The sequence below is a fragment of the Streptopelia decaocto genome, assembly GCF_964273445.1.
Source record: "Streptopelia decaocto genome assembly, chromosome: 1".
Classification (NCBI taxonomy): Eukaryota; Metazoa; Chordata; class Aves; order Columbiformes; family Columbidae; genus Streptopelia; species Streptopelia decaocto.
This window is the reverse complement of record NC_138663.1, coordinates 207762851-207789753: the sequence shown is the minus strand read 5'-3', so window position 1 is coordinate 207789753 and position 26903 is coordinate 207762851. Positions and strand designations below refer to the sequence as shown.

Below are 26903 nucleotides of genomic sequence, written 5' to 3'. Positions count from 1 at the left end.
GAGTTTGATAGCGAGATGTTAACAGGCAGGTGTCAGTACGAAAGGCTGAGCTTTTAACTCAGGCAGAAGACTGGAGAGAGATGTTGAACTGAAAGTGAACTAGAGAGACAGTCTTGTGGATGAGATTGGTGGAGAGGAAAATGAGAATGAAGCCAAGAATAAACTTAGAAGATCAGACTAATTCATAGAATCAAAAAATAGTTTGGGTTGGAAGGGACCTTCAAAGCTCATCCAGTGCCACCCCTGCCATGAGCAGGGACATGTTCACCAGCTCAGGTTGCTCAGAGCCCCGTCCAGCCTGGCCTGGGATGTCTCCAGGGATGGGGCATCCACCACCTCTCTGGCCAGCCTGGGACGGGCTCTCACCACCCTCGGGGCAAAAAATTCTTCCTCATGTCTGGCCTGAAGGCTCTTCAGCCCTTCAGGCTGGAAGGGACCTTGGGAGGTCACTGGTCCAGTCTTCTGTTCAAAGCAGGGTCAGCAAGAAGGCCAGAGCACGGTGTTCATGACTTTAACTAGCCAGGTCTTGAATACTTCTAAGGATGTAGTGTGCACAGTCTCTCTCAGCAATCTTTTACAATGCTTTACTGATCTCTTAGTGATTTTTTTTCCCCTATATCCACTCAGAACTTCCTCTAGTTTCAATTGATCCCTGTTGTCTCTTGTCCTTCTGTTGTTCACCATTGCAAAGAGTTGGCTTGTCTTCTTGATAACCTCCTCACAGGTCCTAGCAGGCTGCTATGAGGGTGCCCCTGAGCTTTTTAAGCATTTGCAGGGAATTTCAAGAGAACATACGATGAACAAGAGAGGAGAAACCTAGAGCTAGGGAGGGCATGCAAAGAGAAGAGAATTTATTCTGCAATTTAGGGAAGGGATGGCCCCCAGAGCTTTTAGGAAGAGCAGTTTTTGCTCTTGAGGCAAAAGGCAAAACAGACAGTGCCTGGGATGAAATGTGGTGCAAGGAAAACCAATGCAAAACAATTATGTGAGGGGCTGAGAAGAGCAGGCAGAGCTTGTGAGAAGTACAGATGGGTGAAAGGAAAAAAGAAAAATAGAAGTAAATACAGTCAATGAGCTGTACTCTTGGCAAGGCTTGGCTTTGGCTGTCTCCAGTAGGCCTCTGAATCATCTTCAGCTGTCCCAGACCTTTTAGCCCAGTTCAGGTCCCCAAAGGGGCCTTTATCCTCACTGGAGGATCACGAGGCGAGGAAACACCATGAGGACTCCACAGCAAACCGATGACATTTAAACCCAGTTATCGGGACACGCATATTCCTGCAGCATTCTACCACATACATTGGTTACTGACTCATCTGCGACTGAAAAGACTGAAGGGAAGACTTGTATTACTGAATAAAGATTTTTCTGGAGACCTTAAAGAGCCTTGAAGATTTACAGCAGCTGACAATGACTCAGACCCCCTGAGCAGTCAACCTAGATGGCATCGCTGCCAAGACAAAGTACAATGAAATGAGAAGTTGTGCCAACTGGGCCATTTGTGTCACACTGAGAGACAAGATGAACTTCTCTGACCTTGCCTTCAATAACAAGCACACACGGAACGGCAGACAGTCAATAAACACAGGAATACCTCTCTTCCCACTTCTCCTCAAAGAGAAAGGTTAAAAACTCACGAATTCTAAGTGTCAGACACTCCTGTAATCAGCAATAGCACCAAACGGCCCTTGCCATGAAATGCAGCCCTGGACAACACGGGTCCTCAGATGATACTCTGTGGGTTGCAGATGAACTCTTGTCAAGGTCAGCACAAGACCTGGTTCCAGACACATCTGGTAAGTCTTCTCCATACTTCCCCTGCCCAGACTTTTCCAGCCACAGCTTGGAGGTTGCTCATGAGCTCTGTCAAGCTAAAAGCAAATTCCAAAGAGACACAACTACCCAGCTGACTTTCTGCTCCCTCCTACATAAACCCCATGGAGAAATTCCTTCCTGGCTCTCATACCTGTCCTGCTCCACCCTTGGTTTCTCATGGACTTCTGCAGGACCTGTCTCTGCACTCCCATGTCCCACAGCAAGTCACAGCAGGATATGGGCCAAGACTGGATGGAGAAAGGTGTCCCAAGCATTTCTACCTCGGTCTCCTCCCACAATTTCTCATGGACCAGTTGTTCCTGAAAGTCCTGAGACTGCAGCAAGTCAACATTTTAATTAAGCTAAAGGGAATTTTTGAAGAATAGTTCCTTTTCTGGGCATGAAAAATTCAGCCTGGCTAAACCAGAGGGCAACAACAGCGTACATTTCATAGGATCCGATCCAAAACACATAAATCTTTACTGGTTTGGTTTCTTTTGTTTATTGGGAAGACCAGAACATCTCCAGTTTGTGGGGAGGAGGACTCCCACTTTCTACTGCTCTGAAAGGGTCATCAGAACATGTTCATTTGTCAAGCAGCTTTGGTTACCATAACACACTTACGTGCTCTGATCACGTAGGAGTCCCATTCACAGAGTAAGGCCCAATGTGCTACCCACAAATAAAACCTCCACAGTATCTACTGGGTTTCACCGTATCTATATGGTTAATATTGTGATGCATCACTATGGTGCTTCTGCATCTAGAACAGCTTGATCTATTTTTGAAGACTGAAGGGATTCAACAGCACTTGAGCTGCAGGCTTCAAAAACTCAGCGTGCTTAAATAAAATAAAAATAAGCGGAGCAGGTTCGCAGAACAGCTATACCTCATTATGAATAAACACAGCTTATCTAAATTTAGATGGCAATGGATCCATTTAAAATGCGTGTAAGAACAACATGCTCCTGCAAAATAGGAACATGAAGCTCTAATGTGATGTACTGCATGATGAAAAGCACTGATTTTTCTTTTTAAGCCATCTTTAGAGAGCAAGGTGCACCTGAGTGATACCAATGGAAAAAATATTTAGCAGACAGGTCTTGCATCTGCCCAGTTTCGCCTTTTGCTCTATCCCAGAACAGGCTGTGTACTATTTAAAGGGAACAGACTGATGTAAGAGAGTGAGATTGTATTTCAAGTTAATCATTACAATCCATACTTATTCTTTGGCTGTATTTGATCTGTGGAATTACGTCTTTCAATAAAGGTCACAACGCATGACAGTCGATTAAGCCTAACATGCATAAATGCGTTTCATTCCATCTTCTTTTGGGGATGCAAAAACACTCCATCAACCCTACAGTTAAACAAACCTCTCCCTCATTAACTTTCCCCAGCTAATGTCTGGGATGACGCATCAGCCTTTTGGCTGCCAAGTGACCTGTGCTTCTGTCACAGCAGCCACATGAGAAACATCCCATCCATTGAGAACCTTCAGCTTGGGTATTTGAGCAGACCGCAGCCATCTAGGCGGTCTGGGAAGAAACACTGTCTCTCAAGGATAAAAAACCAGGCAGAAAACAGCTTTCTGAAGAAATTTATACCTTTTGATTTATATGGAAAACTTGCCCTCTGAACAATTTCCCTGCAGCTGTGTACCAGCAGCCAATTAAACTGTGCAATTGTAATTAAATAAAAAACAGCTAAACGTTTATTATTTGGTTCTCAACGTCAGATATGAGGCAAGTACTAAGACTATTAGAAATACTCGTTAGAACCTCCACTTCCATGAAAAGGCAGATCTTCCAAGTTTACGTTTTCTAAAGCCAGGGTTTTATCCGCTCCATCTTCAGGAGATTTGCACTGGGCAGTAACTAATCACTTTAAAAGTGATCTTGAAGTCACTAGAAGTGTATGATGAAGGCCCTTGGCAAGTGGCAAACACCTGCAGCACTACTTGCCTGAGACGTGGCCTCTCAGAGGCTTTATCGGCCATTCAGCTGGGAAGAGGTGACTTGGCTGAAGTGCCACATCCAAGGAGAACCCACATTGCAAGTGCTCAAAAAACTGTGCCTTCAATAAGGGATTGTGCCAACTTGATTCCACTTGTTCAATGTACTAATTTAGTTAACTGATTGGGAAAATTCAGTGTAGGTGAGGACCAAACCCCCCAATCAAAGGGAACCGTCTCTCTGACAGACTGATACTTTCACCCCTAACAATCTCAGTGAAATATTAACATTAAAGGATAAATTTAAGGATAATTTCCTTCTTATCCAAGTCAGTATTAATTATTCGACTGTGATCACTTTAGCAGCGAGAATGAACAAAGCAGCAAGTGTGAAAGACACGAAACATGAGAAATGAGAATTAGCAGAAGAAATAAATGCAACAGGAAGACTGAAGGAGACAGAAAAAGGAATCTTGGGAAAAAAGGACAAAAGGAATGTGATGGCTAAAATCAAAGAGATATTCTTGCTGAGACAAGCCAGCTGTGAACAACAAAAAGACACTTAAGGTACTACAGTTATTAGCCACAATCCTACAGTCATTCCCACAAAGATGATGTCTCCTTCCAATAGTCCCAATCCATGGCAAGCAGAAGACAACTCCCAGTATTTAAAACTAGTTCCCAGACCAGAATTAAAAAGCAGCCTAATTTTCTCCTTCCTAGGCTGGCCTCTCACACCATCATCCAGCCACTGCTGCTCAATTAGTTTCTGGCACATGGCAGATATCTAACAAATACCAATGGGGCAAAATTACCAACCGAGAAGATGCCACAGATCGAACCAAAAACTTATCGTTTTGCTCACCCCGCCATCACTTCCAAATGGAGCTGGCCAGAAACTGTCAGGAAGGCAGGCACATTGAAGAAATGGGTCTTTTCCGCAGACTCCTTTGCCTCATTTGACGCCTGTAAGTCAAACAATGAGCAAGAAGTCAGACTACTGGCATTTGAATAAAAAGCACAAGTCCTGGTTTATTTTCCCTTGTTTCTCTTAAAAAATTCCACGAGGTTCAATGCAATCACTGCGGAGATGGAATCTGACAGTGCCGTAAGTCATAATACAACACTCCCCATCTTTTCTCAGGCTGTCAACGGGCTCTAAAACCTATTCAAGCAAAACACACTAATAAAAGCCACCACAAGATAAAACATTCTTGGGGACTTCTCTTTCTAGAGGCCTGATGCAAATAATGCATCTGGGTAGTGAAAAGCTGTGTTTGAAGTGGGAAACACCACAGCTCCCGCCCCCACTTTCAGTGAGTTATGTGGAGATGGGTTGTAGGTATCAGAACAACTTGCAGAACAATTTTGTGGCACATACCCTCAGTTATCACCAGCAAAGCTTGGACATGGCAGCACAGAGGAAGGACACGCAGTTCTTTTGGACATTCCTTACAGGGATTGTAAACTGGATTCTCAGAAATGAGTTATACCAGTTCAGCTGAGTGGGCAGTAACGTGTTAAGATGACACAGCTTCGTAGAGTTTTACTATTTACCCAAAACTTTCCGGGCAGCACAGAGTTTGCACAAAGCTAAAAGAACACGTGGTTCTTCGCTTCTCACCTCTTACCTTTGTATTTAGGTATGTCAGGAGCTCTAAATTTTACTCAAAGACTTTGGTTAACTTATGTGTTTAAACACAAGCAGGTGGAGAAACCACATCTCATGTCTTTAGGAAATGCAGACATACCAAATGAAAATCGCTCTGGAACATCTACTGAAGAACATTTTGCCCAGTAACATACAAAAGAAAGATGCCAGTCTATCAGCCCAGTCTCTAAATGTATGTATTGATTTTTCAGTCTTTACAACCAAGATGAACGGTGAGGGGAAAGGGACGAAGCTCGGGCGTTTGGAAATCAATATTGTCTTAAGACTTGTTATTCAGTCTACAAAATAGCAGAACTGAAACAGCACGGAGTTGGAAATATCAGAGCTTACACATAATAGAGGCACTGAAAAACTGTTTTGTTTCAGCTTTTGCATATCTTTTCAGGTCACCAGATATTTTAAGCAAAAAAACTGACAAGTAATGGAAAACATAATAGGATGTTTAGTGTTTCAGTATGAAAAATGGTCTAAAAAAAAAGTCCCATTAGAGTGATGCTATTTTTTTTTAAATTTACAGGCACAAACCAAAAATTAGAAGACCTCTTTGTTGAGCACTTTAGAAGTAATTTGAGCAGAAGGACCGTGCTTCACCAGTTCCCTGGCAGACACTAAGCTGACGCAGGAAAAGCACCAGCCTTCTGGGCTGCCCTAGGCTGAGCTTTGCCAGCAGGTCCCTCCCCTCTGCCCAGCACTGGGGACTCATCAAGATGTATGAGAGAGACCTGGACATACTGGAGTGAGCCCAGCAAAGGACCATGAAGATGATTAATGGAACTGGAGCATTTTGCATATGAAGAGGCTGAGAAAGCTGGGACTGTTCAGCACAAAAGAGAAGGCTCCAGACAGATCTTACCCATGTGCATAAAGACCTGATGGAAGGGAATGAAGAAGGATCCAGAGCCATCTCAGCCGTGCTCATGGGGAGGGCAAAAGGCGATGGGCACAGATTTTGAAAAAGAGACACATGAAATTTCATCTGAAAACAAGAATAAACTTTTTTATTTCCTGTGGGGGTGGTCAAACACTAGAACAGGTTGCCCAGAGAAGCTGTGAAGTCTCCATCTGGGGAGATATTAAAAACTAAGCAGGACAGAGTCTTGGGCAACTTGCTCTAGCTGGCCCTGTTTGAGCACAGGGAGATGGATTAGATGATCTCTAGAGGTCACAATTCTTTTATTTAAAAAAAAAAAAAAAAACAAACCAAAAACCAAAAACATGAAGATAAATGAGGTTTATGTTTCAGCATTTTCTACATTTCAATGTCATCCCTAAGCTCTGGAGGAGTCAAAGGTTCAGGAGAAAGACAGAAAGAAACTTCGAAGATAATATGAGGTTTTGGCTGATCTACATTCACTTCAAGACAAACCCTTTCTTCTGAGATAAGTCTGAAATGCCCACTTTGAAAAGTGGAGTTCCTCGGAGTCATGCCAAGTGTTGCCAGCTCAACTGTGTCACTGCCTCCAGCCACCCTGCTCCCCAACTTGTCACAGGGAGGTTCCAAGGCTTGTTCACCAGCCTTTGATATTCTACAACCTGCCATTTTTCTCAATGAGTCAGAAGACGTTGCTTTTGTTCTCAAAAAGCTCTGCTGCTCATCACAAAGATAAAGGGGAGACTGCCAAAGGCTGCAGATCACAAGGCAGTTTTATCTCTTCGCAGCATCACACTCAAGAAAAGCTTTGCCTTGCTCCACAGAGATCAATGGAAATATGACAATTTGTGGCTGTAACCCCAGGACCGCTTCCTTTGTTTCATGGGTTTTGCAGTTCTAAAAAAACCAAACACCACCACCCAAGGATGCAGAAGCAGGCCCCTATTGTTTTCTTCAAATAAACCCAAAGTATTTGCTCAAAAACAATAAGGATATTAATAAACATACAAACATCCACATACCACAGCCTCAGAGCTGTGGCCAGAACACTGAAGAGAAGAGCCACGTACCACTCCAGTTTCTCCTACAGCAAGCTTAGTTCAGCCACATTCCTTGTTCCACCAGTGAAAAATCCCACCTAATCCTGTAGGATGCAACTTCTAAACAACGAGAAAGGGACAGACTGGAAGCAGGAAAAGAACAGAAGAAATCAGCCATGAAATCTCAACACTTCCCCCCAAATCCACAAACAGGATACAGCTGCCTCCAGGAGCTGGGGCTTGGTTTATTTATAATGACTTTGTGTCATTTTTCATTCTCCAAATCAGATGTAATCTCAGGGAGGCAAAGAGAAAATAGACACAACAGTAAGTGACTGGAGGAAGAGTGTGAGAAAGTCCACAGCTCAACTCGACTCATAAAAACCTGCAGCCAGTTTGAGAGGCCAAGGAGGGATCCCAAGATGTGTCTACATTGCGAGCAGCTCCTGGGCAGCTTCCAACAGAAGGTGAAGAGTGAACATGGCAGTATCTTGATAAAATTTTACTCCCTCATTGCCATCTGATCGTCTCGCCTCTCCACAGCTCCCCATTCTTCTCTCAAAGCCTGACAGATGGGTGTCGTGAGCTGCAAAAGTCACTTGCCACACAGGGAAAATGAAATGCCTCCCTTTTCCTTCAGAAGGGACCACTTGAGCCAGGAGACATCCCATAATTAGCAATGTCACATTTCACATATATCAATATCGATTAACTCGCTAGAGGTGGTTCCTCCACTTCATACATTTAAGCACAGGATCAGGTGAAAGTTTTCAAGTGCTGTGCCCCAGATTTAAGCTCAGCCTTTCAGATCCAGCTTACTTCTTTATTATAAACAACCACAGCCGCTGGTAGAAAACAGATAATAAATCACAGAATGTCAGGGATTGGAAGGGACCTTGAAAGCTCATCCAGTGCATCCCCCCGCTGGAGCAGGAACACCCAGATGAGGTTACACAGGAAGGTGTCCAGGCGGGTTGGAATGTCTGCAGAGAAGGAGACTCCACAACCTCCCTGGGCAGCCTGTTCCAGTGTTCTGTTACCCTCACTGAGAAGAAGTTTCTTGTCAAATTTAAGTGGAACCTTTTGTGTTCCAGTTTGAACACATTACCCCTTGTCCTACCATTGGTTGTAGGTGATGCTATCCCTTCACTGCTGACACTGAGCAAGATTGCTTTTCATGTCCATGACCAGCAAAACGAAGCGACAACACTGTGGTGCTTTTACTTCAATTAGATGGACTCTTCTCCCACTTCCCAACCCCAAAACACCTACTTTGTAAAAAAATTAGGGGGAAATAAAGTCTTTTCTTTCAAGTTCTCTCCACTCTCTAATCAAAACCTACTCAAATTACTATGAGGAAAGAGGGAATCTGTATGAAACATCTTGGTGTGTCAGAGTAAACGTCCTATAAACATATTAGGATTCAACATCAACATCAAAGGCTTTTTATTCTCATTTTAAATACGAGAACAACTGGATTTAGTACGTGTTTTGTTCTCCATCTCCTCAAATGTCTAATGATTTCGTTTAAAATTATTCCCTTTGATGTCAGCCTTGTATTACCTCTTACTTGAGGCAGTTAGCTTCAGGAGAGTATAAACCGTTTGATTCTGTCTCTCACTCTATGCAAGCCAAATGCACGAAGGGATCAGAAAAAGACTTGAAAAGCTCAGAGAATTCATTGCCCTAGTCCTGGCTCACACCACCACGCTGCAGAAGCTTCACAGCACCACATCTTGAATCTGGACCTGCCCTCTGTGATGTTCCATTATAAACATGAGCAGGTTTTCTTTTTTAGGCCACCACTGCAAAATTCATAACTTCCAAGAAGTCCTCCTTGCAATTCCAGTCCTAATTCTGATAAGCTGGACTTGCACTGGGCAAGAGCAGCTGGTTCTGCTGAGAGAAGCATCTCATAAATATGGACTGGAATTACAGGCGGAGATGAAGCAGGTAGAAATGAGGAGAAACTGGGAGAGCTAGAAAATGCAAGGGCAATCCCTCCCATTCCAGCTCACCCTGATTCTTGATGAGCACCCCTCTGAAGTCCCAGACTCCCAGGGACTGGTGAGTCTTAGACTGTGACACATCTCAAAAGGAGAAAACACCTGACAGTCACTAATACTGTTGCACAGCTAATGAAGTTCAACAAGGGCAAGTGTAGGGTCCTGCACCATGGGAGGAATAGCCCCAGGCACCAGTACAGGTAAGGGGTGGACCTGCTGGAAAGCAGCTCTGCAGAGAAGGACTTTGGAGTTCTGGTTGACAACAGGTTGACCATGAGAAACAACGTGCCCTTGTGGCCAAGAAGGCCAACGGTACCTGGAGTGCATTAAGAAGAGTGTGACCAGCAGGTTGGGGGAGGTTGTCCTGCTCCTCTCTACTCTGCCCTGGTGAGGTCGCACCTGGAGTTCTGCATCCAGTTCTGGGCTCCCCAGTTTAAGAAGGACAAGGAATTACTGGAGGGAGTCCAGCAGCAGGCTACGAAGATGATCACAGAATGTTAGGGACTGGAGGGGACCTCGAAAGATCATCTAGTTCAATCCCCCTGCCGGAGCAGATGAGGGTTCTGGAGCATCTTTTCTTATGAGGAGAGACTGAGAGAGCTGGGGCTGTTCAGACTGGAGAAGAGAAGCTGAGAGGGGATCTCATCAATGTTTATAAATATCTCCAGGGTGGATGTCAAGAGGATGGACCAGACTCTGTTCAGTGGTGCCAATGACAGGATGAGGGGCAACAGGCACAGACTGAAACACAGGAGGTCCCATCTGAATATGAGGAGAAACTTCTTTACTGTGAGGTGCCAGAGCCTGGACCAGGCTGCCCAGAGAGGTGAAAACCTCCACAGCATGTTTTACTAAACTTCTACATCTCCTTTATAGCCCCAAGACCTAGATCTTTCTGCATTTGTTCGGTTTGTCATAATTAGTTCAGGTAAGAAGCTTTGGAGTTACTCAGGGCACGTGCAGGGAAGGGCTGTTACTGTGATGGGTTGTGCTGAAACACGTTTCGTCCAGTTTTAGTGTTATCATCTCTTTGGTTTGGGAATATGAACCATTGCCTCTGCGCTGATGTTTTTAAAGATTTGTCCTCCCTCTCGGTGCATAGCCCTGTCTGTTAGAGCCAGCGATCACAGTTTCATTCATGTTCATGCCTGACTCCTGTTGTGAACCAAGGTAGACTAAGATAAATGGACTTTTTAGCAATGGAGCTCTCCCCCTTCCCTCAGCACAGACTTGTGTGTCCCTCTGGTTTCTTGTGTTCCTGTCTGACAGAGCAGTGATTGCAGACACTTAGTCCCTGTTTTACTGCAAGGCCCTTCCTTGGCTAGAACTACAGTTGTCAGTATTTCTGGATGAATCTGTAAAGGACTGAGGTACTTGGTAAGAGTTTTAAACTAAACTGAAAGAAGGCAGGTTTAGATTTATAAGGAAGAAGTTCTTTACAGTGAGAGTGGTGAGGCACTGGAGCAGGTTGTCCAGAGAAGCTGTGGATGCCCCATGCCTAGAAGTGTCCAAGACCAGGCTGGACAGGGCTTTGAGTGAACTGGTCTAATGGTAGGTGTCCCTGCCCATGGCAGGGGGTTAGACTGGATGATCTTTAAAGGTCCCTTCCAACCCAAACCATCTGACAATTCTGCTGACCCCAAAACCAGTTTGTAGCACACTGGTATTCCTGCACATGCATAGATGAGGCCCGATATGGTAGGAAGATGCACATCCAGTATCAGTGCGTTTCAGCTGTAGCGTGAGCTGCGTTAGCAGGTGGGTTGGACCGAATGATCTCCAGGGGTCCCTTCCAACCCCAACCAGCCTGTGATTTAACTGTGACTCTCCCCAGCAGATCCCAGCCTTCCTTGGCGCTTACTGCTTTTTTCAGCAGTACCAAGCAAATGGTAGGAGTAAGTTTCTGCATCTACAGCATCAGTCACAGATTTCTGATGCCACAGTAGGCATAGCCATGAACTCACACCCTTCAGGGATCTAGAAACTTCTACATTCACTCCTGTGAGCATGTGGCAAAAAAGTCCCCAAGAGGTAAGCACCATACAATCCCTAGACACATTTCAAAGCAGAATACCTGGATGGTTTTTGGGGTGTTTAGTATCCCTTCAAACAAAGAAACAGTCTGATCCAGGTGCTGGGTTCAGTCACACAACACCCAGACGCAATGCGGTCTGTGTGTGTGAAGAGACAAGCCTGATGCAGAGCACATTTACCTCTTTTGGAGCCAACAGGTAGAGTACAGCACTCCGACACATACAGCACCGTCCCCAGGAAGGAATAAAGCCCCAGCCAATAAAAAACACATGTGAAGATCTACTTTAAAGAGCTGTGAATGCCAATGCAGCTGTTGTGTCTTGAAACTCGCTGCATGCTGAGTTCTTTTAAAAGGACACAGCTGGGCAGCAGGGAAAGCATCTGTCCAGGGCCTCATCATACTGGCTGGGGTGGCCTGGGCCAGAACCTTCCTGAGCACAAAGGAGCCTCCACCTTCTCTACAGCAGCTGAGGACACTCAAGCAACGAAACTTTCCAGGGAGCGAAGTGGAAAAGACAGAGCAAGAGACCCAGAGAGCAGGAAGCCTTCAACACAGCAGACAGAGTGGGAGGCTACTGAAAATAGCAGGGAACAGACGTACAGCCAGATCACAAAGACAAAAGAAACAGCAGATTTCCTAGGAAACAGCTCCAGAAGGGGACAGGGGAAAGTTTCTTGCGACATACAAAGCTGCTAAGAATTTTAGACTTCAGTACAAAAACAATTGAGGAAAGGATCTGCCCTGAGGTGCTGAGAGCTGATACAGAGGAATTACTCTCAGATTAAACTAAAATAAAAAGGGAAGTTTCACCCTGCTGATCCGAGTTGCCTTTATTTCAAAAATTACCTCGCCCTGCTTTGCATTCTACTAAAACCCAGACTTCAATATTCACCACTCTTTTTGGCATTTTGCAGCAAGCTTACTGTCAGGAAGGCAGCACAAGCAAGAGGCTTCCCCCTTACAGTGTTCCACTGAAGGCTGACACTGTCAAAGGCGCAGAAATCCATAAATCGGTGTTGCTGATGGTGCCACATGTGCTAAGGTCTGCCTGGCTGTTCTCACACTTCCGGTAGTTTCTCCTCAAACTTACACCTTTCAAGTGTAGAAAGTTTCAAGTACAAAAAGATTTCTCTGGAGTTCTTACCACGTTGTTTTATTCTTCAAAATCTCCTTTGTTTACCACCTTCTTTTCACTGTTATGGTACTTTGTTTTAAAAATATTTAGCTGAACTGATTTGCCCAGCAGAAAGGGAAGGGATTCTCTCTCACTCCAAGCCCTAGTATGAGAACATCCCAATCAAAGCTATGTACAGACTAATCAGAGCGCCCAAAACCAAACAAAGATAATGAGGAAGCTGAACACATAAACAAACACAAATCCTACAGGATTAAGAGGTCTAGGAATCAAAGATCATGTGTCTTCAAAAAGCCTTTTCTTCCTAACTCCAGATACATTTTCCCCCATCTCTTTAAGTCTCATGTAAAAACAGATTCCTACTTGCTTCACTTTCCACCATTTCCAAAGAATGTGCAGCCACCAGACATTAGTCAGAGGATTAAAATTGTGCCAGTCAGGAGAAGATTGCTATTAAAAGGCGATGGTTCACAGTGGGTGCAAATGCAGCCTCTACTTGGGTCCCAAAGTCTATTCAACCAAAGTTTTCAACGTATTCCAATTCCAGCAGGACAGCTAAACCGGTGAGATTATCAGTTTTATACAACACTCAAGGGCGCTAAAAACAAAACACAAACAAACAAACAAACAACATACCACACAAGGCAGAAAAAACAACTGATAAGCAGCAGGTGTAACTACTACAAGTTCAACACCAATAGGAGACCAATTTTTGTTCTGACCACAACAGGAATTAAACATTTAAATTGAAGAATCTAATTTGCAGGTTGCTTTCACCAATTCCCATCACCATAACTCTAGGCTACCGCCCAAATACAAGAGAAAGAGAAATTTATTCTCACTCTTGGCCTGTGCAAGCAGTGAATTAAGGGCTAGTTTAAAAGTGACTGAATACAGCAGACAGGGGATGTGTTGATGTTTGGTCTGATTAAAAGCATGAGGTGATTCTGGGCTTGTTGCAAATATCACACCCTTATTTTTATGTTTGACACCCTTATTTTTATGTCCTACAGCCTCAAATGCATGGCCCAAAGAAGGCTTAATCCTCCCCAGATTTCTACTGTCAAGAAACAGCATCACTGCTCCAGTGGAGTGAAGCAATCGCAGCGGGATAGCAAGTGGTCTTGGATCTCTGCTGGTCAAGACAAATTTTGAACAGAGCTTTGCAGAAACAAAACCAAGTCCTAAATTAGGCCAGACAATGAACTGGTGCTCAAGGAAGAAAGAGGAAATCAGGGAGAACTTCCCACTCCCCAGCAGCAAGTGGGCCCTTTCTTTGTTGCATAGGTCATTTGATGGGATCTGACTCCGCACTCACTCCACACTTTTCCAGCAGAGCTGTCTCTATGTTTCTCCAAAACAAGTATTATTTACACCTAAGCATCCACACTGGAGAGAGAGCAAGAGATTTGCCTTAAACTGTGCATTTAGTTAAGATCCACGTTATACAAGTTTCAGACTCGCACTTTAGCACCTCAATCAACATTTGCATCAGCGCTTCTGTTCCTACCAGCCACCTACGCCGCCGTCCTGCATCCTCTACAGCTTTCAAGTGGATACAATTTGTACCAAAGACGTAATACACTGTACAGCTGCAAACTGTATAATGTTCCCATCATTAAGTGCCACTTGTTTTCACATCTTAATTTGCATGCAACAGCCTGGAACGAACCTTTGGTAGCATTAAGGGATCTCAATTAAACAGAAACAATTTAGTTTGGCTAATCAACTCTATTGTCCCAGCAAGCAAAAAGCTGAGCCACATGTAACTGGTCTGGAAGGGAATCACCAGTAGCACAGGTTAGACCTTGAAATCCTGAAAAAACAGCACGCGGAGGCTTTTTGTCATGAGGTTGTGCAGGGAGTGGAGGACGCGATACCACAGCAAGCAGCTGCTACCTCAACAATTCTTCCTTTTGCTTACAGATGATTCACCAGCAAGGCTGGAGCCCATAAGCATAAGTGGTGATGGATGTAATTGTTTGAGACAGAGAGTGAATTTCAAATATAGAAGTATATGGCAGTATATGGCAGAAGTAAAGGCAGATGGAATTTCTTCTGATTCATGGATGTGGGGGTTAGGAATTGTAAGAAATCTGTGGGCAAGATCTTAATGGTAAAAGCTGTATTTAAGTTTGTTAGGAGGTTTTGACCCAAGACATACAATAGCTTATATAATGATAGATTGTGGCAGCAATTTGGTGGATGAATGGGGAGACTTAGCAATACTGGAGGAGAATTGCTCCAATATAGAGAGGAACAAGTACACAGGTGAATAAGGGTTTTAGGTATTGCTGACTTTCTTTTGAGGAGTTAAAACATGGTGAATTATATTCTTCATTTCAAAGCTAAGAAATATTTGTGTGTAGTAGGCTGTCCTGAATGTCCCATCCCACCTCTTGGGCTCTTATGATCACACCTTCCTGTTTACCAAGATGTTGCACCTCCCTCTGTTGTTCTTTGTAAACTTTTCCACAGCACCAGCGACAGACAAAAACAATCAGTACAAAAAGTGCTGATCAATGCACAAAACAGCAATAAGATTAAAAAAGTAATGCATCTGTTTAACTCTGAATTACTAGCTAAAGCAAAGAACTGATACATTAAAAAATGTAATCACAAAAGTACATAGAGGAGAGGTTTTGTGAAGACAAACATTTCCTCTTACCTTCAATGACTCCAGAATCGTTCTGCAAGCAAAAATCAAAACAAACTTTATGCAACCCAACCTACCTCTATTTGAAAGAGTTCTCCAGCACCTTCACAGTCATTTGATGTAATTATGGGGGTATGAATGTGCACGTAGCCATTATCCTGGAACAGATAAAACACAAAAAATTAACTAAAAATATAAAATGTCAACTTTGAGGATGCATCACCCAGCACACATCACAACTCAGCTATGAGCCCCCAACCAGGACAGCTTATGGATCCTTTCAGGCAACTTTTGCCTTACATGACAGAGGACTAACCAAACCCTAGCATAATTTACGAATCAATGTTTAGTACTTGTGCTTCTCCCTCCATGTATCATAAAGAAATGAGATTTACGCCATTACTATAGGTTTTCGCAACCACCCATCTCCACACCATTTCCATTTCTCCTCACCTTCTCCAGTATTTTCAAATTTTTGGGCAGTTTCAATCAAATTCACCCCTATGGCCTTAACACTTCAGTTTCTTGCAGCTTTTTGAAAGCTGGTGGTTAGGCAGAAGACACTCTTCCCCACTAAGAGAAATGGTCAACTGTGTTAGATGACAGAAATCACATACTGCATGGGAGAGAGGCCTTAAAACACCCAATTCACCACGAAAATGTCATTCCCACCTCGCATCTTCTGAGAAATCTAACTGATTTTAGAGACAGGGTACAGCCTGGCTTGGTCACGTTTTGGGTACGTGGAGAGTTACCCACTCATGTAACAGTTCATCAATCCAGCAGAAGCCTCCAAAAGCAGGAAGGTTGTAGGAAGAAAGAGCCCTGTTCTCTGGGTTTCTCTGCAGTGCAGCCATAGGCTTTTAAACCAGCTGCAACCCCATTTTCAGTGGATGGGTACATCAAGCAGAGCTCAGACAATCACATACAGCACGTTGGAGGCAAAACCAGGAACAGAACTCTACTAATTGTCACCTTTCCACCATAGCCTCACTACAGAGATCACTGATGGAGCACAGAGATCATACCTGTGCATGTCAAGGCAAACGAGAACTGGGAAGTGGCTGATTTCAGCTGTGAACAAAGGATTTGTTTTCTCTTGCATCACTGTAACGTCTGGCACAAAGGGAACCCCTTAAAATCAGGGTGTGCCAGCATTAGCATGGTACAGGCAACGATGTGTCATAATCCATTGTCTATTTACACAAAACATTAATTTATAAAAAAGATTAAAAAGAAAATGCTTGTGAAAGCTTAGTTTCACAGCTTTTACCAGAATAATACAAATTGATCATTCACATGACAGGTCCTGGTCCTTATCACCAGCTTCTTCAAAGGCTAAGAAGACGGGAGCAGTAATTACTGCCCATTCTCAGAATCAAACTAAAATTAATTTGGAACAAATAGTTCATACAGACACGCAATGTGCTTTGTGAAGTACTATAATATGACCAAAAGGGAGCAAAGAGCAAGGAGCTCTTGGTTCCAGGTACAAAGACCTTGGCTTGCTGAGTGCCTGGCAGGAAGAAGCTCCTCATTGAGATCCAGTTACTGCACAGAAAGAAGTTTTGCAGCCCAGAACCACTTGCTTTGCCCAGGGAGGGTAGTTTCAGCCCACCAGTACAAAACACAGCTCTCTCTCGCAATCCCACAGACACCCAAGAGACGTGTTGGTCATATGGCCTCCCAACAGAATCACAGAATTGACTGGGTTGGAAAAGACCTCAGAGATCATCGAGTCCAACCCTTGGTCCAACTCTAGTCCATTTATTAGATCATGGCACTAAGTGCCATGTCCAATCTGAGTTTAAAAACCTCCAGGGACGGCGAGTCCACCACCTCCCTGGGCAGCCATTCCAAAGCCTGACCACTCTCTCTGTAAAGAATTTCTTTCTAATATCCAGTCTAAATTTCCCCTGGCAGAGTTTAAGCCCATGCCCCCTTGTCCTATTGCTGACTGCCTGGGAGAAGAGCCCAATCCCCACCTGGCTATAACTTCCCTTCAGGTAGTTATAGAGAGTAATGAGGTCACCTCTAAGCCTCCTCTTCTCTAGACTAAACAACCCCAGCTCCCTCAGCCTCTCCCCATAGGTCTCCCCATAGGTCAACGTTACATAAGAAATTGGAAAATTGGCTAAATTCCTCATACGGTGGTAGCAGTTGCTGTGAAGAAGCACATTTTACACAGAAGACCATTCACATGCTTTGGAACCGCAAAGGTCTGAAAGATGAGAATACCAGAAAAAACTCTTGCATAGTTCACCTTATAAAAGCTCCTAAAATACTTCAAGTCACATTACTGGCTCTGACAAACCCGGAGGTGTGTTAATGTGCCAAGTGGAGGTTGCCATTCACATTGCAACTATTTCACTGGGCCTAGGAAAAATGTTCCTGTCCCACATGGACCATAATACTCAGAAGAAGATTTGAAGATGACATTTTAGACTTCGATGTCGTAACAGGCTGCCCAGGGCCATGGTGGAGACACAATCCCTGGAGGGGTTCAAAAGGCATTTAGACAAGGTTCTTAGGGACATGATTTAGTGCTAGAGTTAGGTTATGATTGGACTTGATGATCTTAAGGGTCTCTTCCAACCGAAATGATTCTATGAGTCTATGAACAAAGGCTTGAGTCATTCACTGCTGGAAATGAATAGGCTAAAAATGTTAAAAGTTACAGAGAGCCTATGTAATTTTGAGTATGTATTAAAATAAACCCACTTATTTTCTTTCACCATTAAGCTCTTGATAGCCTTGCACAGTGAAAACACTCCTGTTATACTTTCTAGTTATGATATGTTCTGCCATTGTCAAGCTGGAAATTGCAACATTCTTGGGATGATGTAGGTGGCAATTTAAAAAGACTTAATTCCATCAGAAACGGGACAAACCGCAGACGTTCCTGGCATTAGAAGAGTTGTGACATAAGCATTTGCAAATATCAGGTCTGGGACCAGTCTTCCTTATCCCTTTAAAAATAACTCTAGTGTAGCTGCTGCTAAAGTAATCATACTTTATATTTTTTAATACTGGCCAGCTCTTTGAGCATTTTAAACAGGAAGATATGTCAGAGTCTGAGCTGGAGTTAATTTGGAGAAGTCAAGCCTTTGTCAAAATAAGATGCTTTTTGTATCTCAGCTGGCTCCCTGGTGTCTGTTTGAAAAGACAAATTCTGGCAGGCAATGCCATCTAGTGGCACTTCACCGGAGTCCCAACAGAGCTGGGTTCTGTCTGACAAACTGATACAATCCTGACACCAGCAGGAGCTTTACCTGACACAGTATTTCTATCAGGTTCTTAAAAAAACCCAAACAACCCGGATTTTAAACACCATGCAATTCCATACAGAAAATTCCTAGAGCAAGCCTTCTTTGCCACTGCAGTCAAAAAATGCCAGCAAACTCGTAACCAGAAATGCCATCTCAACAATTCCGACCTGTTCTTTGGGCCATCCTAATTACTACCTATGAATTTCGTAATGAGAATGCTCTGAAGATGATTCTACTCAAACTAAAGCCATATTTATTTCAAGGAACAGCTTTAGAAGGGCTCAAGTGTGCTAGAGGTCTTGCTACCTTTGTTGTAAAATGGTGTGGTGTCTATATGGCATCTGGAATCAGTTAATCACTGTCCCCATGACCAACACAAAGCCTGTACCATTGTCACAGCCTAAGAGGGACACAATCACAAAACGCAGGTGCCTCCCACCCATCCATCTGAAATGCATCAAAACAGGAGTGTCCTAATCTCAGCTAAGGGCACCCAGACAGACTTATAGTGCAGGAATACAAAACTAAGAACTGAGAGGAAAAAACATGAAACTCTGAGTTGGTTTGTCTGTAGCCTTCCTGCATCGCAGATTTGTTCTGTGTGGGAGGAGGTTTCTGTCCAAGGACCATCAGGTCACTTCTGAGGGTGGGTTAAATGACTCCATACTACACAGACCACACACGTTTACAGGCAATTACATTGCAACTTAGTGAAAGGGATAAAATACCAACCATGAAATGTGTTGAAATATGGTAACAAGACCGCAGATGTGCTAACCTGACCATAAGCAACAGTCTGGCCAAGGCCTTAGCCAGGCCCAGGCCTGGAAACAAAACCACCATGTCCAAAACCCAGACTCTGCAGTCAAAACATCACACTGCCCTCCCAACACACTCTTGCGAAGCCAGACTGGGGGAGCGTGTTGCACACAAGGCTCGGTACACAAGGCACTACCTGGAAGAAGGAGTGGATGGCTGCAGTGGCTTCGCTGCGGATTCTCAAAAGGGAGCCGAGCGTGTTGTTCCTGCATCGCAGGTGAGGGAACTGCCGGACGTACTCCAGCGGGTGCCTCTCCTTCATTTTCAGCGGGAACAACTGAGAACATTAAGGCAAGAAAACCAAGAGGATGAGAACTTGGAGTTAATATAGTTTTATTGCTATCCATGTAATACCATCTGCCTCCTAAAACACAGTCATCATTACAGACGTGAGAATTAGATGCTTTTCCTATCTTTTCTAGTTATTTTGTGGATTTTATAATGCTTGTGGCAGACCAAGAGCCACCAGCACACACACAAAAAAAGGCTGTAGCACTCAGAAACACTCAAATTTTGGGATGCTGAGCCCCCTTGAAAGCCAACTGTTCATCTCAGTGCTGCAATGACAAGCTGGTTCCACATACGCCTGTGGCAGATATGGTTCTTCCACCTGCACAATGTGGAGTGTTTTGCCATTCCCACCGCTTCTCCAATTTGTATCGCAGCCAGACTTACCAGGTAAAACACCTGACACAGGCAACTGATTCAAGGTGGGATAAATCAGAAACAGTACAGCCAGCAGGCCCAGGGCAGTGACCGTCCCCTGGAATGAGCACTGGGGAGGCCAAGCCTCGAATTCTGGGTCAGTTTTGGGCCCATCAAGACAAGAAAGAACTTGAGGTGCTGGAGCAAGTTGAGAGAAGGGAATAGAGCTGGGGAAGGGGCTGGAGCACAAGTGTGATGGGAGCGGCCTGGAGAACAGGAGCTGAGGGCAGACCTTCTGATCTCTGAACTGCCTGAAAGGAGCTTGGAGCATGGAGGGTGTTGGTCTGATCTCCCAAGTAACAAGCAACCGAACAAGAGGAAATGGCCTCAAGTTGTGCCAGGGGAGGTTGAGGTTGGATCTTGGGAACAATTTATTCCCAGAAGGGGTTGTCAGGCATCACAACAGGCTGCCCAGGGCAGTGACAGAGTCACCATCCCTGGAGGGGTTTAACAGATGCAGAGATGAGGCTCTTAGGAACACAGTTTAGTGACACTGTTGGGTTTATGGTTGGACTCCATGATCTGGAGGGCCTTTTCCAATCAAAATGAATCTAAGAAATACACACTCTTAGCTGCCATACGTGCGACAGTTTCCAAGTTAGAAGCGTCTCTGCCCCCAAAACGAGCTTCCATGATGATCCCTCATTTCTCTTTTGACATACCCTATAGACACTGCTGACAAATCAAAGCCTGCAGGAACACTTGAACTTAAAGAACATAAGAGTCTGAAGAATCTTTTGCTGGATACTCAGACTTTTGAAATTAATTCCCAAAGTGGTCCTACTGGTTGGACTCCTTCTGCGGTGACGTACCCAAGTATCACAAGGTCCCACCACACGGATGGTTTCAGCTTTCAGCTCCATGTTTTGCATCCTGTGAGGACTTTTGACCAGTTTCCCTTCCACTTCCACTGCGCTTCCAAAAGTCAGCTCCCTAAGAAAGCAAGAGAAAACAACAACTAAATAGGTGGTGATACAAAGTCAACTACATTCAGAAGAGAGATTCCTGTTATTTAGCTGGACCACTTGAGATTACAAGAGATACTGTAGCCATAGGGCTCAATTGATGAAATGCATAGTTAGGAATGTGAATAGGTTCACAAAGCTATAGAATAATTTAGGACAAGGTAGGAGTGTTGGGCAAGTGAAGGGAAAAGAAACAGGTTTTTATCAGAATGGACTATTGGTGGGGACAAACCAGACTCATAGAAAATAAATAAATACATAAATAAATCAAGTTACATGGAGAAGGTTCCTGGATCATCCTGAAACTCCCAAACCTAGCTCAAAGAAAAATTAAAAGTAACAAACAAAATGAAGCTGTAAAACAAGTGCATTATTTTATGTTCTTATTATAATAGAACAGGCATGTCTATCTAGGGGGTATACGTAACAAGCCCGTCCTCCAGTTGTTAGAGGAATAGCAACAGCGCTCTCCAGATTTCTGGGGAACAGTCACCCCTGGCTACGTTGTGTGATTTCCAAGCAAGCCCAACCATAGTCCCGAATGCCCACGCTGCTACGGCTCTTAAAAAATGTGATCCAAATTAATCTCACAGGACAACCACAAGGCCTCAGCTGAGTGGAGACAGAGCAATCAGACACTTTCCACCCTAAAAAAACCATCCAGAGAGCCCAGAGTGCAGTATTGCCTTTCCTGTGGTCAGGGAACAGCTGCCAGAGCCTCAACCAGCAGCCTGACGAGTCAGTGGGATGGGAGGGGAAGCCTGAGCAGACCCCTCCAAGCACTGATCACCACAGATATTTCTCCAGGTATCTCGAATTAACCGACCTGTTTTCCAGGCTGGGATCAGCAACCACCTGGAGGTTTTCCAGAGAGCTCCCATCGTTTATATGCAGGAACAAAACTTCCTTCTGGGCCCGGACAGAGCGGACCCAGCCCTAGAGGGAAAAGACAAGACATTTGTTATTTCTTGGCATGGGCTCTACGTAGACTTGCTCTTCGCCCAGTTAAGCTGGACATGCTACTTTCAGGGCTATTTCAACTTCTTGTTGAAATCAAAGGAAATATTTCTTTAGGGGCAATAAAAACAACCTTTTATTTACAGTCAGTGAGTCTTCTTATTAACTTCAAAGCAAAGAGAAACAAAATCTTACACAGAGACATCGATTTGCCTCCTGAGTACAGCAGGAATAACTAAAATCTACCTGCACCTCTGGGGAGCTGGGAATCCAGAAAGCGGCAAAGCGCTCTGAAGATGAAAAGCATTTTAGCAAAGTATACAACGTTAGTGATGTCCCTTCAAAACATTTCTTAAAGAATCATAGAATTGTTTAGGTTGGACATGACCTTTAAGATCATCAAGTCCAACCGTTAACCCAACACGGCCAAGTCCACCTCTAAACCCTGTCCCTAAGAACCTCATCCAGGGGTCTTACCGCAACAGGAGAGACCGGTAACACACAGTTCTTTATAACACACTCAAGACTGTTTTGATGGTTTTTAGTTCCAATTTTTGTTGCTGTTATCACCTGTAGGAAGGTTTTTAGTTCCAATTTTTGTTGCTGTATCACCTGTAGGAAGGTTTTTAGTTCCAATTTTTGTTGCTGTATCACCTGTAGGAAGGTTCCAACTAGACGCCCTATTTGTTCACTTACATGCCCTAAGCCATTGCACTGCTAGAACAATGATGCTGCAGCCAATAGATTCAGGTGAAAAATTACATATTCACACAAAAAAAAAAATCAAAATTAATGCCCTGATAGTTTCAGATGTTTCTCCTTACATATCAAAATCAAGACCGCTACACTGTCCCCATGGATAAAATATATTAAGAAGAAATCTAGAAGCATTCTTGTCTAGATTGACAAGAAGAATTAAAACAGTAACACAGCTCTTCATTAAAGTAGAACTGACCATGCATCAGACTAGTGTCTTGAGGTTTTCAATGGGAAACAACATTTCCCTTAAAAAGAAATTAAAAAATCTAAGTCAGTACCGGGCATCAAGCAAAAGTAATAGCATCCAAACTACAACTCCCTTAGCTGCTCTCCAGCCCACGAGAGCTGAGAAAAATCTGCCCAGAAAAGCAAAATTATGCGCTGGGGAGATTCCGGCTCATCTTATAATAATACTGTAGAGAACAACTGAAAACAGTGCTGATTAAACAACCAAACTGCCTCTTCTCCAATCAGTTTTGTCTTTTGCTTAACTGTTAAGTGCCCAAGTAGTTCAAATGACTTCAAACTGCACAGGTGCTTTAGGGATTTTATACTTGGCAAACCAATGTGAATTCACCTACTTCTGTTGTCTAGATTGAACAAACCCCAAGAATTAAACAGTACCAAAAGTAAAGCATCCTTAAAATTACAGCATGACTAACACAGACAAGGCGTTAGGCAGGCTTGTATAAAGGGGGTGAGAACAACCACGTAAAAGAACTACAGAAGATTTTAAAGCCATAAATCTAAGGATTAACAAAACTTCAGCTTTTGCTCCAACCTCACAATTCCAGATAGGTGTTTACCTAAATGACCACTACAGGGTGTCCTACCCGAGGCACGAAATAACACAAGAAACAAGAACCTAAAAATAAAGTCTGATCACTTGGGCATCCTCATAGTCTTATGGCTAAAGCAACAGGGGTTTAAAAGCTATTTCATACAATACCAAGCCTGAAGCTGTTGTACCTACCCTCTGTGTTCCACTAAATCCCCAGAACATGTCATTCATCTTATACTTGATGCACAATGTTTAATGTATAATGGCAGATGTTTTTTCCCCAGTTTCTTTCCTCTTAAGTGCTGCTTAACGAAACACACAAAATCCCTGAACAAAGAAACATTCCCCAGAGCTTTTCGTCCACCTCATCAGGCTGTTCTGGGATCTGTTAAATAATGAGAGGAGTTTTACATCCTGCAATAGGAAATATGAGCGTACCCACAGGCTTGTACTGAAAAGCGGCTGTGGCAACATGTTTTGACCACTTCAAACCTCAGGAGAAGTAACACGTAGTGACAATCCCGGCTCAGACTAGCCTGCACATTCCAAAAACCTGGCCATAATTGGGCTGGTTTTAAGATACATCAGGTCCCCAACCCAGTTTCATACAAAAAAAAACAAACAAAAAAACCCACAAAAATATTTTTGCCAGCACAGAAAAATTAAGAAGGGTGGTATTGCCCATTTTAGCATCAGTTTATTCCAGCTTGCATTATTCATAAAACTACAGCTGAAAAGCACCGATACTGGATGAGCATCTTCCTACCATATCAGGCTTCATCTACACGTGTGCAGGAATACCAGTGTGCTACAAACTGGTTTTGGGGTCAGCAGAATTGTCAGATGGTTTGGGTTGGAAGGGACCTTTAAAGATCATCCAGTCTAACCCCCTGCCATGGGCAGGGACACCTACCATTAGACCAGTTCACTCAAAGCCCTGTCCAGCCTGGTCTTGGACACTTCTAGGCATAGGGCATCCACAGCTTCTCTGGACAACCTGCTCCAGTGCCTCACCACTCTCACTGTAAAGAACTTCTTCCTTGTAAATCTAAACCTGCCTTCTTTCAGTTTAGTTTAAAACTCTTACCAAGTACCTTGGTCCTTTACAGATTCATCCAGAAATACTGACAACTGTAGTTCTAGCCAAGGAAGGGCCTTGCAGTAAAACAGGGACTAAGTGTCTGCAATCACTGCTCTGTCAGACAGGAACACAAGAAACCAGAGGGACACACAACTCTGTGCTGAGGGAAGGGGGAGAGCTCCATTGCTAAAAAGTCCATTTATCTTAGTCTACCTTGGTTCACAACAGGAGTCAGGCATGAACATGAATGAAACTGTGATCGCTGGCTCTAACAGACAGGGCTATGCACCGAGAGGGAGGACAAATCTTTAAAAACATCAGCGCAGAGGCAATGGTTCATATTCCCAAACCAAAGAGATGATAACACCAAAACTGGATGAAACATGTTTCAGCACAACCCATCACAGTAACAGCCCTTCCCTGCACGTGCCCTGAGTAGCTCCAAAGCTTCGTATCTGAACTAATTATGACAAACCTAGCAAATGCAGCAAGATCTGGGTCTTGGGGCTATAAAGGAGATGTAGAAGTTTAGTAAAACATGCTGTGGAGGTTTTCACTTTTCTCCCTGAAGCACAAGCCGTGAAACCGGGGTGGGCCAGGCCACTCCAGCCCCTCTCCTGTTCATTAAGGCTCCAGGTCAGGTCACTACAACAGAATCACAGGCTGGTTGGGGTTGAAGGGACCTCTGGAGATCATCCAGTCCAACCCACCTGCTAACGCAGGGTCACCAGAGCAGATCACACAGGAAGGTGTCCAGGTGGGTTTGAATGTCTCCAGAGAAGGAGACTCCACAACCTCTCTGGGCAGCCTGGTCCAGGCTCTGGTACCTCACAGTAAAGAAGTTTCTCCTCATATTCAGATGGGACCTCCTGTGTTTCAGTCTGTGCCTGTTGCCCTTCATCCTGTCATTGGGCACCACTGAACAGAGTCTGGTCCATCCTCTTGACATCCACCCTGGAGATATTTATCAGCATTAATGAGATCCCCTCTCAGCTTCTTTTCTCCAGGCTGAACAGCCCCAGCTCTCTCAGTCTCTCCTCATAAGAAAAGTGCCCCAGACCCCTCATCACTCACTACCAGGCACACTCCGGCCTCCCGCCCACACACCTGCACTTTAACCTCGTCAGCCGGCTCCCGGGCTCCCAGCGCCTCGCGGACCCGCAGCCGCACCGCCCGAGGCAGGGAGGAGCAGCGGCGGAGGGCCTGCCAGCCGCCCCCGGCCCCCAGCATGGTGCAGACCTAGCGAGGCTGCTCCCCACCGCGACCCGGCCTCATCCCGCCCGCTCCGCTCCTGCTCCACACGGCTCCGACAGGCAAAGCCCCACCCACCGCCCCACGTGATCGACCGCATCCAATGGCCGCTGGGGGCTGCCCCAGCGAGCCAATCGGAACGAAACCGCGCGCAGCTGGAAGGGCCGCCCTTTCCGCCGCCTCGGCGCAAGGGTCTCTGGGAAATGTAGTTCAAGGCGGATGGGCTGGAAAGGAGGTTGGTTTATGGCAGCTTTGGGCACCACACTATAAAAAGGATATAAAGCTACTGGAGAGTGTCCAGAACAGGGTCATGAAGCTGGTGAATGGTTTGGAGGGGAAGCCGTATGAGGAGTGGCTGAAGTCGCTTGGTTTGTTCAGTCTGGAGAAGAGATAACTGAAGGGAGAGCTCATGGTGTCTACAGCTTCATCACAAGGGGAGGAGGGGCAGGCACCAAACTCTTCTCTTTAGTGACCAGTGACAGAACCCGAGGGAACGGCAGGAAGATGTGCCAGGGGAGGTTTAGGTTGGACATCAGGAAAAGGTTCTTCACCCAGAGGGTGCTGGACACTGAACAGGCTCCCCAGGGAGGTGTCACAGCCCCAAGCCTGACAGTGTTCAAGAAGAGACTGGACAACGTCCTCAGACACACGGTGTGAACTGTGGGGTTGTCCTGTGCAGGGACAGGAGTTGGACTCGATGATCCTTGTGGGTCCCTCCCAACTCAGGGCATTCTATGATTCTATGACCGTGCTGCTTTCTGGGACCTTGCTGCCTCCTCTGCCTCAGTAACCCCAGCAGCCCCATTACCTCCATTGCACGAGGAGGGGTTGGGACAGGCCAGGACGGAGCCTCTGCTCCTCACCCAGCCTGGGGGGATAAGTGCTGTGCTTTTCCTAATCAGGGATGGAGGACTCAGTTCTGCTTTGCAAGCCTTACTGAGGAACAACACCCCTGTCCTGTCTCTTTCTTAGCCTCATGACCCTCTGCCTCTCCCAGCTCCTCTGAGTGGAGGGTAAGAAGCAGCTGTCAAGGTGTATTCAGCCCTGCAGAGAAGGATTTTCACACACTGGTGGGAAAAAATAGGACATGAGCTGGCAATGTTTGCTCACAGCCCAAGCCAATCTCATCCTGGAC

General features: G+C 44.7%; 1 protein-coding gene across 2 annotated transcripts in view; it reads right to left on the bottom strand.

Annotated features, from left to right (window-relative positions):
* Nucleotides 1-25820, bottom strand: part of NARS2 (asparaginyl-tRNA synthetase 2, mitochondrial) — a 59548-nt gene extending 33728 nt beyond the window's left edge. For both annotated transcript variants that reach the window (XM_082048095.1, XM_082048094.1), the window contains exons 1-6: nt 25625-25820; nt 21766-21875; nt 20787-20907; nt 19406-19546; nt 15259-15339; nt 4632-4732 (exon numbers count right to left, since the gene is read on the bottom strand). In XM_082048095.1, coding sequence (XP_081904221.1) covers nt 4632-4732; nt 15259-15339; nt 19406-19546; nt 20787-20907; nt 21766-21875; nt 25625-25747 — 677 coding nt within the window. In that variant the 5' untranslated portion in view covers nt 25748-25820. The remainder of the gene's footprint in view (nt 1-4631; nt 4733-15258; nt 15340-19405; nt 19547-20786; nt 20908-21765; nt 21876-25624) is intronic.
* Nucleotides 25821-26903: the final 1083 nt, after the last annotated feature.